The sequence below is a fragment of the Lacerta agilis genome, chromosome 17, assembly GCF_009819535.1.
Source record: "Lacerta agilis isolate rLacAgi1 chromosome 17, rLacAgi1.pri, whole genome shotgun sequence".
NCBI lineage: Eukaryota > Metazoa > Chordata > Lepidosauria > Squamata > Lacertidae > Lacerta > Lacerta agilis.
The window spans coordinates 21,863,755-21,877,507 of record NC_046328.1 but is presented as its reverse complement, the minus strand read 5'-3'; the positions used below and the strand labels follow the sequence as shown (position 1 = coordinate 21,877,507).

The following is a 13,753-nucleotide window of genomic DNA, read 5'->3' as shown; positions in this document are numbered from 1 at the left end:
GTTGCCTTCTGCCTTCTTGCGCCCCCTTTCCCCCCTTTTCTCTCTCCTCCCTTGCTCTCCCTCACGCTCTGCAGCAGCCCCCTTCTTTCCCTTTTGCTCCCCTCAGCTCCTGTCGGAGGACAAGGTTTCCCCCCAAGACTGTTCAGGCTGTGCGGTGGTTGTCTGCCTGCTTTGCAGCTGCACCTGTCAAAACCAGCCCACGTGACCAGTCCTCAATAAGTATTATCAGCCCTGGGAAGGGGGATCAGGTTCCATCTTAAAAAGGCCAATGGGAGGGGACAGCACACATGTCCCTACCAACCAGATGGGGGTGAAGACAGCTGCTGGCAAGCCAAGGATCCCCCTTTAAAGCACAGCCGGTGGGCTCTTAAAGGAGAAATCGCCCCACCGAGGTGTTGGGGACCCCACGTCCGACACCAGCCTCGCTGGATGCAGAGGAAGGATTGAGGGAAAGGTGGAAACGGTTCCTATTTGGGCCAAATGTGTCCGAGGTTCATGGGGGTGGGGTGGGGTTATTTCGATCAGTTCCTACTGAGATACCAGGAAAGATTCCTTGGATGCCATCTGCTTCAAGAATAAATATATAGCCTATGAAGAAAAGGTTTTGTGAGACTCCGTTTTGGGAAGGAAGCAAGGTCAAAATGCTTGGGGTCGTGTTTGGACTAGGACCTGGGGGACCAGGATTCAAATCCCCACTAAGCTGTGAAGCTTCCTGGGTGACCTTGGGTCAGTCTCTCTCTCTCTCTCTCTCTCTCTCTCTCTCTCTCTCTCTCTCTCCCCCTAGGCTGCTTCACAGAGTCGTTACTGGTGTAATAGAAAAATGAGTGAAACGTTCCTAGATGGACTCCTGTGACCTTGGGTTGTTCCTTGGTTTCCCAAGCACAAACTGAAAACTGCACAGTAAAGTCGTTTTCCAGAAGAAAAGGCAATGGGCTCAAGGCTGGAGCCTTGCTTGCTTCTTTTGAGTTTTTCAGTAGTGGAAGAAAGGCACCCTGTGCATAGAATAATAGAATAAGAGAATTGTAGTGTTGGAAGGAACCCTGAGTATAAAGTCCAACCCCCCTGCAATGGAGGAATATGCAACTGTCCCATATGGGGATCGAACCGGCAACCTTGGCGCTATCAGCGCTATGCTCTAACCAACGGAGCTATACAGGCAGAAATGCCCACATGCAATATCCTTTTCACCACTGCTTTGCATGGAGTTCTGGTACTGAAAAGAAGTTATGCTGAACGTTTGGGATATGAAAAGTGGCCCTGAAAGGCCATTGCATCACCCTTCCTATTTATATAACTATTCATTAGTTGGTTCAGTTTCTAAACCACCCTTCATCAGTTGCAGTCCCAGTGCAGTTTATGCTCCAAAATCAATACATTAAAGCAATACCATTTCAGTAATACCAATTGTTAACAATTGAAAACTCATATTAAAATACAAGCAAAATTAACAACACAGTTGTGGCATTATTTCACGGTTGGTTTTCTCTACATTAATAAACCTTGTGGCATTAATATAGCTCAGTCAGTAAGAGCATGAGACTCAATCTCAGGATTGTGGGTTCGAGACCCACGTTGGGCAAAAAGATTCCTGCTTTGCAGGGGGTTGGACTAGATGACCCTCGTGGTCCCTCCCAGCTCTACGATTCTACGTATTTATTTTACCTTATTTTGTGATCATTTCTGGTCTAGAAATCTCTCAATAAATAAATAAAACAAATCCCCTCCAAAAGCCTGGTTTAAAAAAGTGCAGCAACCAAATAATTGTTGCGTGCCACCCCAATCTCTGAGTGGTGCGAGATCCCTGGGGTTCCAGGTGCTTAGCCAGATTTCATGTTTCCTTTTGGAATGAGACACAGCAGAGGCTGTGTGGCGTCCTTATAATATATGATTTATTTACACATATATATGATGGAGGGGTTCACAGCATTAACACCCCAAAAGCATTTTATTTCTCCCATAGCCACAGCCTTGGATTCAAACAGAAATTTAACATTGCTCTCAAACTTTACCCTGACTCTCTCTCCAGCTTGCTGCTTTACTTCACCAGTGCAAACTCTGCTCCAAACGCTGGCTTTGTCTTCTGACCAACCGCAAGCTAGTCTCACCTTTTCCTTTGTTTCCCTTAATGGCCCATCTCCCAGGCTATCACCTCAACACAGGGAGCTAGCCTGGCATATATTTCAACACTTGCTGGGTCCAGGAGTAGAGAGGTCTTGCATACAGCCAACTTCCTCTCCCCCAAACTCATAGCATAATGAAGAAGCCAGTTGTACTACCAAGGAAAGGGAGTTTCATAGGCAAGGTGCCACCACAGAGAAGGCTCTAGCAGGCTTCACCCAACAAGCTCCTCCTCTGCCAAGCTCAACAAGCTGGGATAAGTATTTGGGTCCTACATCATTTAGGGCCTCGCAAGTTAATGTTGACACCTCCGGTAGCGTATAAGCAATCTCCTTCTGACAGAAGGGCGATAATCCATTCCGTTCCAGGTCCAGTGCTGAGGGCCTTCTGGTGGTTCCCTCACTACGAGAAGCCAAGTTACAGGGAACCAGGCAGAGGGCCTTCTCTGTAGTGGCACCCGCCCTGTGGAAGGCCCTCCCACCAGATGTCAAAGAGAAAAACAACTACCAGACTTTTAGAAGACATCTGAAGGCAGCCCTGTTTAGGGAGGCTTTTAATGTTTAATAGATTATTCCATTTTAATGTTCCGTTGGAAGCCTCCCAGAGTGGCTGGGGAAACCCAGCCAGATGGGCGGGGTATAAATAATAAATTAATATTAAATTAACAATCGTGCTGAAACCAGAACGAATAAGCCCCTCCCCCCTCAAAATGTAAAAGCGTCACCTCTCCACGTTCATCTGCAAGCAATAAGCTCCAAGCACATTAGCGTGGACGAAATGATTATGTGTCTCTCACCGAGCTAAAAACCAGCCCTAATAGCACAGGGCAATGGGAGAACCAAGCCTGGGTGACATTTGTAGGTGGCAGGAAAACGGCCCTGCAAAAGACTCATTCGTCCTCTCCTGTCTGGGATAGGCGATGAACCCACATTTGGGACAGATTCCAAAGAGGTTTAACCTCTTTATACTCTGCTAGCATTTGCATAACCTGGTGAAGCCTCTGTGCTTCAGCAGGGGGCTGCTCCTCCTGTTACACTGCGGCTATTCTTAGGAGCAGTGGGGAAGTGCTTGAGAGAAGGACAAGAGGCCCAGAGAACATCTCAGGTTCGGGTGCCTGAAAGCAAAGTGACTCCGACCCGTGCCTTGGAAACCCAGATCCTGTCCCAGGAAATTTCATTTCTTTACCACCTTTCCTTCCAAGGCGCTCATCAGAGTGCCATACAAAATGCTCCAACTCTCACGTTATCCTCACAATGACCCTGCAAGGTAGGTTAGGCTGAGGGAGAGTGACCGGCCCAACATTTAGTCTTCATGACAGCTGTCACTCAGCAAATTGAGCTACAGGACTAAGTGGGGATTTGAGCTGCGTTATATCGTCTAAAAGAGGGTTTTCCAAATGTGAGTTTCCAGCAGTTTTTGGACTACAACTCCAATCATCCCGGACCACTGGCCTTGCTAGCTAGGGATGATGGGAGTTGTAGTCTGGAGACCCACGTTTGGGAAACCCTGCTCTAAAACAACCGTGCAAAGTAGTTGGGCTGAGACAGAGTGGCTGGCTATGGGAAGATTACAACCTCATCCTCATGCAACAAGACTCTAACCCTGGGGTTCCCAACGTGGTGCCTGTGGGCACAGAAGTGCTCACATGGATCTCTCATGGTGCCCAGAAGGCTCTTGCTGAGAATTACTGTATTTACTCAAGTCTAATGAACCACAGATTCTACTATGCATGCTAATTTTTGCAACGTAATTTGGCAAAAAAGGTGCACATTAGACTCGAGTAAATACGGTAGAGGTTTTAAACATGTTACTTGCTTCTGGTTCCTGGGAAGTTGGACTGGCAGGTGCATTTCTGTGCCTTGGAACTACATTTCCCAGCATGCACTTGGCTCTCAGCTGTTCAGAATGGGCTCAGGCATTTTCCTTAGGGGCCAAATGAGTTTATAGCGCATTTAGAGCGGTTCTATGCCAATCAGGGAGGAGACCAGAGAACCCTCTTGTGGCAAAGAGCAGCCATGACGGTTTGTGTGTTTTTAAGTGAGGGAGGGAAGGAATCAAGTGGATTGCTTCTAGTCTACCCTTTTGAGAGCAGCCAGAGAAGAAGAAAGATGAAAGAAAGAAGAATAAAAAGTGGGGGAGAACAAGAGAGAAATAGGAAGGAAAGGGGTAGCAGGGAAGGAGGAAAATAATATCAGAACTGGAAATATCCACCCAGTTCTGGGATGAGATTTTTTTTATAGAAATAACAAAAGTACTGGTGAAAAAAAATTCAGTATATCCAGTGGAGACAACAAAGGCTAATTGCATAAACATTTCTTTATTTGCTTACTTATTGGTGGCAATAATATTCTAGCTAGAAATTGGAAAGAAGCAAAAGGTTTAAACATACAAAAACGGTATAATGTAATTTGGGAACTAGCATTTTCTGAAAAACTGATGCAAAAACTTTTTGTTTCCAGAGTGCAAAAAACCAAGAGACCTTAATGGCAGACTAGTAGTCAGCTCATGAACAAAGACTAATTTAACCTTCTGCATTCCAGAATACATTTTCCTTCATATTGATATCAGCAACTTTCCGTCTCCCTCCAGTTCTGTGTTCGCATGAACTTTATGATTATAGTTTACATTTGAATGATGCCTTTGGGCTGGGAAAAGCAGGGCAGAGCTGGGGCAGATTGGAATGGTTGATCGGTAATCCTTTACTTCTAGTTAGGAAAAAAAGAAGTGGAAATATCTAGCAGCAGTCCAGACAAGCCTTTTTCAAGCCAGAAGTGGAGTATCACGCCAGACTGCATCCCTATGTTAGAAAGCCTTTCTGTTGCTAGTCTGGCCTTGCAATGGAGGTCACTGAGAGCCAGTGTGGTGTAGTGGTTAAGAGTGGTAGACTCGTAATCTGGTGAACCGCGTTCGCGTCTCCGCTCCTCCACATGCAGCTGCTGGGTGACCTTGGGCTAGTCACACTTCTTGGAAGTCTCTCAGCCCCACTCACCTCACAGAGTGTTTGTTGTGGGGGAGGAAGGGAAAGGAGAATGTTAGCTGCTTTGAGACTCCTTCGGGTAGTGATAAAGCGGGATATCAAATCCAAACTCTTCTTCTTCTTCTATTTATGTGCACTTTTATCTTGTGCTTGTATCTTGTGAACCGCCGCAACATCTTTTGATGAAGGGCAGTACAATAAATAAATAAATAAATAAATAAATAAATAAATAAATGTGTCAGGATTAGTTCTGGGGTTAAGGTTAGGGTTACAGCTAGGTTTGGGGTTACAGCTGAGGTTAGGGTTAATGTTGGGAGTTAAGATTAGGTGTGGGGTTATGGTTAGCATTAGCGATAAGTTTGGGGTTTGGGTTCAGGTTTGCATTAGGGTTAACATTAATATTGGTGTTGTGAGTGGTGACCGTGTTATTGTTGATTTGGGGTTTAGGGTTAAGGCTGGGGCTGCATGCACCTCCAAATAGCACTGTGCTGTGTGTTAACCACAAAGTCTAACTTTTACCCCCACGGTTGGAGGCAGTAATGCTTCTGAATACCACTTGCTGGAAACTCAGGCCCTCTTTGCGGGGCTTCCCACGGGGGCACCTGGTTGGCCATTGTGAGAACAGGGTGCTGGACTAGATGGGCCATTAGCCTCATCCAGCTGGTCAGTTTTATAGATTGTATTTATATCCCACCTTTTTCTCCAAGGAGCCCAAAGTGGAATACATGGCTCTCCCCTTCCTCATTCAATCCACTGCAACAACCCTGCAAGGTAGCTTCACAAAGGTCTCTCCCAGGTCCTAGTCTGCCACTCTGACCACTAGAACGCACCTCAGAGTAGTTAACGAAAATGTTTATGAGCGCACATGTGTGTTTTAATCAACAGAAACATATAGACAAGTTGTAGATTAAAATAAAGCCATCTCCTTTTATTTTACATTTCTCTACAAGAATTCAAGTGGGACCCAGATCCTTAAAACTCTGCTATAAAAATTGCAACTAGAATTCTCCTTGTTTGCCAGCCTACAACTGAGAACAACACTAGAGAGCTTTTTTTTTTTTTTTTTTTGGCCAATCTGGTCAGATCCCTCATCTGTCTCTGTCTTCCAGTCCCTAGCCCTTCTGGGCTCCTTCAGTTTGTTTCTCTTTCCAGGTTCTTCTCCTTTTGCGGCATTAGTGCTAAAATGTCCTCATGGGAGGGAAGCAAGCCCTGCAGAAAGGAAAGAATAACAGGCTCAGTTTCAGCACAGAGTAGGCAGTTGCCGCCTGAAGGTGATGCCAAACATTTAAAGCACACTTAGCGCATACTGCTTGCCCGCAAAGAATCCTGGGAACTGTAGTTTCCCTCCCCTTGCACAGAGCTGCAATTCCCACCACCCTTAACAAACAAACAAGCAAGCCCACTAGGACTGGTAAGGTGGAAGGCAGGGAGGCCAACAGCAGGTGACACCACAGTGAATGGCAAGCAGAGCCAAGTAACTGGAGGAGGAAGAAGAAGCTGATAGGCAGTGCCAACCCCTGGACGGGTTGTAAGTCAGAAGGCAGACTGAGGTTGGTGGGGCAGTGAGTGCCCCTTCTGCACTTATGGACCTGTCTCCATCGGTTGGACTCTATGACCTCCAAATCCCCTCTAGGACCCTATGTTCTTGCACAGTTTTGTTCCGTTTTGACAGGGCTGGATATGCTCCCAGTGCATTGGCTTCAGACCAGTAACAGGGACCCTCTCAGGGTTAGGAGACTCGCAGCCGCCTCTCAAACCCCAATGGAGAGCCAGGTGATGAGGCGCTTCCTCTCGCCTCTGTGCCGAAACACTCACCGCTGTTGTACTTGCACTGCTTCAGGGCCTCGTTGAAGCCCTCGCACAACGTTAGGTCGCTCTGGTTGGTAGCGCAGTCGAGGAACTGCTTTATCTCGTAGTGGCAGGGGCCAAACTGGGATCCCTGATAGGCTGGCTGCGGCCTGGACTCCTGCAGACAAGGAAAAGAGAGGAGTAAATAACCGCAGGTGAACCTTTCCGAGAAGGGACTTCACCCAGGAGGAAATTGTTTTGCAGACGTAACGTCTCCTGATTAACCAAGGACAGCTCTACCAAGCTAATCTTCCAGGCAGGCTTTGCCTTTAATTAAACCCATAGCCAAACGGCTTAGCGTCAAAGTGTCTACTTTTAGCTGGCAAGAGTCATCCCATGGAGGTCAAGAGGATGCCAGACTCTCTCCATCTCCAATGATGGCCACCACCCCGGTACCACCTTGCATAAAATAGGTCTTCATGCATGCACAGACATTCCCCCCCCCACCCGCACATGGCCGCTGGAGAAGTGTTTCTGCTGAGTGTGTGGCATGCAACAGCAGTGGGAGGGCAGGTGGGTGTGGCTTGGCTGGAAGGTCTCCTGGACCAAATGGAGAGGCCTAGCAGACAGAATTAGGCCATGGCTGGTGGTTTGAACCCACCCAGAGATGGCTGTGAGCAGGATTCTTGCATGGCAGGGGTTGCATTAGTTGTTGTTGTTGTTGTTGTTGTTGTTGTTGTTGTTGTTGTTGTAATAATATACCACCCTTCATCAAAAGATCTCAGGGCATTTCACAGAATAAAATGACCCTCGGGGTACCATCCAACTCTTAGATTCTATGAACACTCTCCTGAGTCAGAGTTTAGATTGCAATCTCCTCGGGGCAGAGATTTATCTTCTTGTATGCTGCATTACAGTGTATAACCGTAAGGCAGATCAGTGGTTCTCAAAGGGTGTGGTGCACCACACTGGTATGGCAGGAGAGGATATGAAGTGCGGCAGGAAGATTCAAGGACAATAAAAGAAAATGTCAACATTTCAGTACAGGATAGGATAGGATAGGATAAAGATTATTTTTGGGGGATATACAACCAGTAACAGCATCCACAACTCTCTTCAAGAGCATTGGCTATCCTTCTATAGTTCTCCACGGCATATTGTTGTGAACAGGAATTTTCAACTCTGTCCAACATGAAAGATCAGAAAAGAGAAAGGCTTCTCCATGTTGATGAGGAGGTGAGAAAAAGCAAGCCCACGCCTCTCACTGAGTTTGTACACATACTCAAGGTACATATCTAAGAAGCTTGATTATAATTATATTCTGGGAATGATTCCTGTTCTTATGTAGCTGCATTGTTTTATACTTTCCAGATACCCCATGATCATATCATAAAGTGGTTGTGTTCGATGTTTTCCAATGTATTTCGTATTGATAAAAAATTTGGTGCGGCACTAACAATTTTTTTTATCCTGAAAGTGTGGGCGCAGAGGAAAGTTTGAGAATCACCTATATAGATGAAGAAGAAGAACCCACAGAAAATTGCATTGCTGTGCACTTAGAAGGCTAGCAGTCATTCCTGCACCCTTAGCGACACACACACACAGACACACGCACACACAGAGCAACTTGGCAATTACAGCCTCACCTGGACAGCACTGCTGGCTGGCTTGGCCGGCTCAGAGCTGCTTCCTCCACTGAAGGCCCCAGTGAGTGCGCCACCAACCACATGACCCACTGCAGAGCCAACAGCCACTCCTGCCGCGGTCGTAGCCATCTGGGCCATTAAGCCAGGCTGTTGGGGCTGAGCTGGAGCAGCCATTGCCGAAGGAGGAGGGTGAGCTGGGGGGTGGGCATGGGATGGCGCTGGGCTGCTGAGAGAAAGAGAGGAGGAAAGAAAAGAACCAATGAAAACTTGGTTCAGGGTTTGCAAACAGAGTGATCTTCTCCAACCTGATGGACTACGACCCCCACCAACCCATGCAGTGCATCATGTTGTAAATTTCTATCAAGCGGGGCTGTTACAATCGACTTTTAGATGGATCACAGCCCGCTGGGGAGTGGCAAAGCAGTGGGAGGAATTCGACATCACACCAAGGAGATCGCTCCATCAACGCAAACCTGACAACCATCTCTCTCTCCTCCCCCCCCAATGACATTTTGTGGGTTCTCTCAACCAAAGTTCAAAATTTGCCAGGTGGATTTTGCACCTGTCGGCCACTTGCGACCAAGTCAACATGAATGGGCGCCAGGATGACTGACACCTGGCGTCTCCACCATTTGGAGGTGCATGCCTGGAGAGATCCTTGGATCTGGACTGTGTTCACACACTAGTGACACATGCTGTGGAATTCTACCTGTCACATTTTATCTGCACAATCGGAATGAATTTCAGGAACCAAAAAGTCATATTGAAAAATGGCAACTAGGCATTCCGTTTTGGCGACTGTAACCCTGGTCTAAGAGGCCATTTGGCACCTAGCTTATACATCTGAGTTTCTAACACTGCTCTCAATGGCCCCCCAAGTCAATTTTGTGGGGCAGACAAGGGGAAGGGGGAAGCCCCATTGTGCTCAAATCTTCATGGGTTCCTGGTGTCACAACCAGCTAGCTGAATCTGGCACAAATCTTCGTGGGTTCCTGGTGTCACAACCAGCTAGCTGAATCTGGCACAGCATTTGGTTTACTTCTGACGCAACAGGAAGCAGAGTTCACTTTCTTTCAAAACAGTCTAAACACAAGACTGACGTTTAACACAACCAGCAATTCCAAAAGGTCACCTTGGGATGCTCGGCGATCTTTGCCATCAAGTGAAACAGCAGGTAAATACAACTCATATATTAGATTTGTATCCAGAACTTTCTAGCCCTCCCTCTTCCTCATCCCAAATCCTTGTATGGTGTTTGTTTATTTACAGTATCTCTGGCCCGCTCTCTAGTGAATATTTTCAGTCTGCAAACCTGGAGAGCTGCTGCCAGCCAGTGTAGGCAATACCGAGCAAGATGGACCAATTGTCTGACTCTGTATTAATCAGCTTCCTGTGTTCCAATATCCTGACCTCAAGGTATCTTAACACCTCCACGAGGCAACAAGTTAAATGCTGGAAATTGATGGGGAAAATCTAAAACTTGGGGGGGGGGGATGTTTCCCAGTGAACCATTGAACTGATTGCTGCTGCCTTTACCAGGGAAGGGAGAGGTTATGGAAACACAGCCTTAGAATGTTCCAGAAGAGAGCACCTTGCAAAAACACACACCATAAAACCGAAGCAGCCACATTTTTTTTTAGAAAGGAAGAAATACAGCATCCTCACTACCAATATGATTTTGCAGTTTAAGACTTCCATACAGCCTTTTCTCATTCTAAAAAGTGGAATCTCATTATTTTAACCAGGCCTGATCTCACTGATAGCCTTCAGATCTACGAGCAAACCAACAACCTTCAGCTACCCACACTCAAAAGCAGTGACGCACGACAGAACCTTCTAGGTGTTGGTTCCTTATTTGTGGAATGCCCTCCCTGCTGAGTTACATCTCCTACCATCCTTTAAAAAATTCCTGTTTTCCCGGGCATTTGATGGCTGAAAGGTACTGTTCCTAAGTGACCTTGAAATTATTACTATTTTTTTTACCAACCCTTCACCCTAAGGTAACAGGACATGTTACAACCCAGCTAAAAACTCAAATTGGTAGAGCATGAGACTCTTAATCTCAGGGTCATGGGTTCGACACCCACAAAGGACAAAAGAGGGTTGGACTAGATGACCCCCACGGTCCCTTCCAACTCTACGATTCGATGAATTTACAATCATGGGAATAAGGTGGGGGTCCTGATTAGTGGTAAGTGTGACAGTTTTATGACAGTTTTATGTGACAGTTTTATTCACTGCTACTGTCTTACCCCTTTGGTGTCTGCTGCCCTGGGCATCTCTGGGAGGAAGGGCGGAAAATAAATTAAAATCAACAACCTCCTCTCCGATGATTTTTTTTTTAATGTGAATCGGGAGCCACCCCAAACTTCCCCACCTATTTCCAGTGTCAGAACTCGGCGTGTTTTATCCACAAGACACACACTGGTGTAGTGGTTAGAGAGTCAGTTTGAGGCTAGGGAAAACAGTCACAAAGCTCATTGCATGACCATGGCTGGGCCAGCAGTTCTCTCTTAACCTGGCCTACCTAACAGGGTTGTTGTGAGAAAAAAAACTGAAGGGAGTGAAGAGAGGTCACCTTGAGGTCCTTCGAGGAACTACAGGATATAAACGCAATAACATAAATACATAAAGAAATGTGTGTGTGCAGATAGATTTTTCTTCCCTCCTGGTATGAGGCGGGACAGAGGGAGGGCGTAACGTCAATAAACCTCGGGCCCTTGCAACTGCTCCTTTGAAAAATGAGCCCTTTCTTATTTAAACGTGACTTTGCCAACCTCGCTGCTTAGACACTGCCCTCGTACCTGGCCACAGTCGACCGGGTTCCCACGCTCCTGCTGCCCCTGGGCATGTTGATCCTGGGTCTATGGCACCAGCGCTGCTCCTGACTGCCGGCCGGCCTCTTCCTGCTGCTGCCGCCGCTTCCTTGCAAAAGTCACTCCGAGTCTCCTTGAACTCGATCGTTGCGCAGCTAGGTTCAAGAATGGAACCCACGTGGTTCAGCATCAATCATTAGAATTAGAACGTTCGCTCTGAGCAGGCGCAAAGCCGCCCAGCCAATGAAGTCTCTGCCCTCTTCTTGCCGACGCTAGTTTGGAGACACTTCCCCCCGCCCATTTACAGACACTTTTCCTCCCCCTCCTCATAGAGTTATAAAATGTAGAGGCGCACCAACGCCGTCTATTGGCGGAGCTTCCTGGTTCCTTTTGACGATTAGGTCAAAACGATTATTGTAAAATTGTTTTGAACCTGGAGGTTCTATTTACCTATCATATCTAACAGCTGCTGGCAACGCTCTGTCAATGTCTCTAGCCCACTTTTAAAAGCCATCCAAGCCAAGCTAACGAAGCCCACAATACAGTCAAGAGATAAAGACGCCGTTGTTTGTTGGACTACAACTCCCATAATCCCTGGCCATTAGCTATGCTGGCGAGGCTTGATGGGAGTTGGAGTTTGATAGCATCTCCATGCGTGCATTATCTGGACCACCTCACCCTAATAGCTGCGCAGTTTAATTGTCTTCCAATGATTAGAGGGAGGGGGTGAAATCTCCACTTGCTTTCTCTGTATCATGCATAATCTGAGCGTCCTTGATTTAAGAAAACCATACAGGGGAGCACAGTAGTTTCCCCCATGTTACTGGGAGCAAGGTGGGTGGGACAAAGTGACTTGTGTTCAGGTGATTGTCACATTATCCTGACTACTCTAGCAGAATGACGGATGCTGCATAACAGCAAAAAACTCAGATGGCACTCTGTGTGTGTGTATTTCAGTGAAAAATAGTAACACTAAAGTCCACCTGTACAGTATTGGAACATCTTTCTTGAATTTTCCTTTGCAACCAGCTTCCCCTTGTATTGCTGAATTTTAACACACACAGTGGGACCTGCAACACGATGTTGCAGCATAGAATGCTATTGGGTGTTTCAGCCTCTCAGTCATGTTTCCAAAACTTTGTAGCTCCATTCCCAGGGCTAAGGATGAGCAAATATGTAAACTTTTGTTCCTGTGTTTCTAATTTTTACAATTTTAAGTTCAGCTCTCCACATTTGCCTATCAGTTTGTGAATTTTTTTTAAAACCCCCTCATGAAAATTGATCAGCATGTTACTGTAAGTATCACCTAATATAGGGGATGCGGGTGGCGCTGTGGTCTAAACCACAGAGCCTAGGGCTTGCCAATCAGAAGGTCGGCGGTTCGAACCCCTGTGACAGGGCGAGCTCCCGTTGCTTGTTCCCTGCTCCTGCCAACCTAGCAGTTTTTTACCCATCACCTAATATACTCATTTATTTTCTCCAATATAAGCCATTTTTGTGTGCTATCCATCCCAGTGATGTGTGGATGGATATATCTATATCAATCTAAATACATTCTCTAGCAGTGGCTGGAAATATACCTATGAAGCTGGGAACAGAATATGTCTGCAGCCTCTTCTCCACATCTGGTTGTATTGAGGCAAGCTGCCATTGCAAACGGAGGCTCCATTAAACTAACAGAGCCTAAGGCTGGATCTACACTGATCTGTACAATACGGTTTAAAAAAGAAAGTTACATAGCTCTCAAATGCAATTTCCCATTGACGCATCACTGCTCTACAGTGCCCTCTAGTGTCACATTTTTACAGCTATAAAAAGCAAAGGACCACCTTCAACTGTAAGCTTTTATTTCAAAGAACGAGAAGAGAGTCAAAGCATAAACCACAGCCCCTTGTCAACACAGGGCTATAAACACAAGTGACAATGTATGTATGCAGCATTCAAAGATCTCCTAAGTTCATCAAAAGGCCTTGTTACACATTGGTTTTTAAGTGACACATTTTGGGGTGGGGCAGAGGAGAAACATTTCCTACATTAGATATATTGGCAAAATGAGATTGAAGGCAGTGGGGTGAACCTCATCAAAAATACATCATGGACAAAAGAAAGCAGAGATGTCTAAAACCGACTCCTCGCGAGGACACCGGGATCCTGTGGAGATACCAAGAGAAACTAAAGGCAGCCAGGATCTAAGCAGAGGACCAGAGCCCAGGGAGAAGCACCTTCCAGCATCCTGTATCTTAAGCACAAACGATGGAGCTGCCGCATGGGATCGTCTCTCTACAACCACATACTAAAGGGGAAGGCGCTCATCTTGGCCTCTGCTGGGGGTTAGGTGTGTTGTCTCCAAAGGTGGCAAGTATAGGGTAGCAAAGAACAAAGGCTAAAGCCCCAAATGCGACCCCTTG

At 46.5% G+C, this 13,753-nt stretch overlaps 1 protein-coding gene across 2 annotated transcripts; it reads right to left on the bottom strand.

Moving 5' to 3' along the window:
* Positions 1–5,998: 5,998 nt before the first annotated feature.
* CHCHD10 (coiled-coil-helix-coiled-coil-helix domain containing 10) lies at positions 5,999–11,464 on the bottom strand. 2 transcript variants are annotated; one of them, XM_033174504.1, is made up of 4 exons: positions 11,334–11,464; positions 8,530–8,755; positions 6,911–7,061; positions 5,999–6,304 (listed from the first exon to the last, which is right to left on the bottom strand). In XM_033174504.1, exons 1-4 carry the CDS (start codon positions 11,378–11,380, stop codon positions 6,285–6,287), a joined length of 444 nt encoding a protein of 147 aa, XP_033030395.1. In that variant the 5' UTR covers positions 11,381–11,464; the 3' UTR covers positions 5,999–6,284. The 2 variants fall into 2 exon arrangements, with proteins under 2 accessions (XP_033030395.1, XP_033030396.1); XM_033174505.1 differs by having other exon boundaries at positions 8,530–8,752.
* Between the last annotated feature and the right edge of the window lie 2,289 nt (positions 11,465–13,753).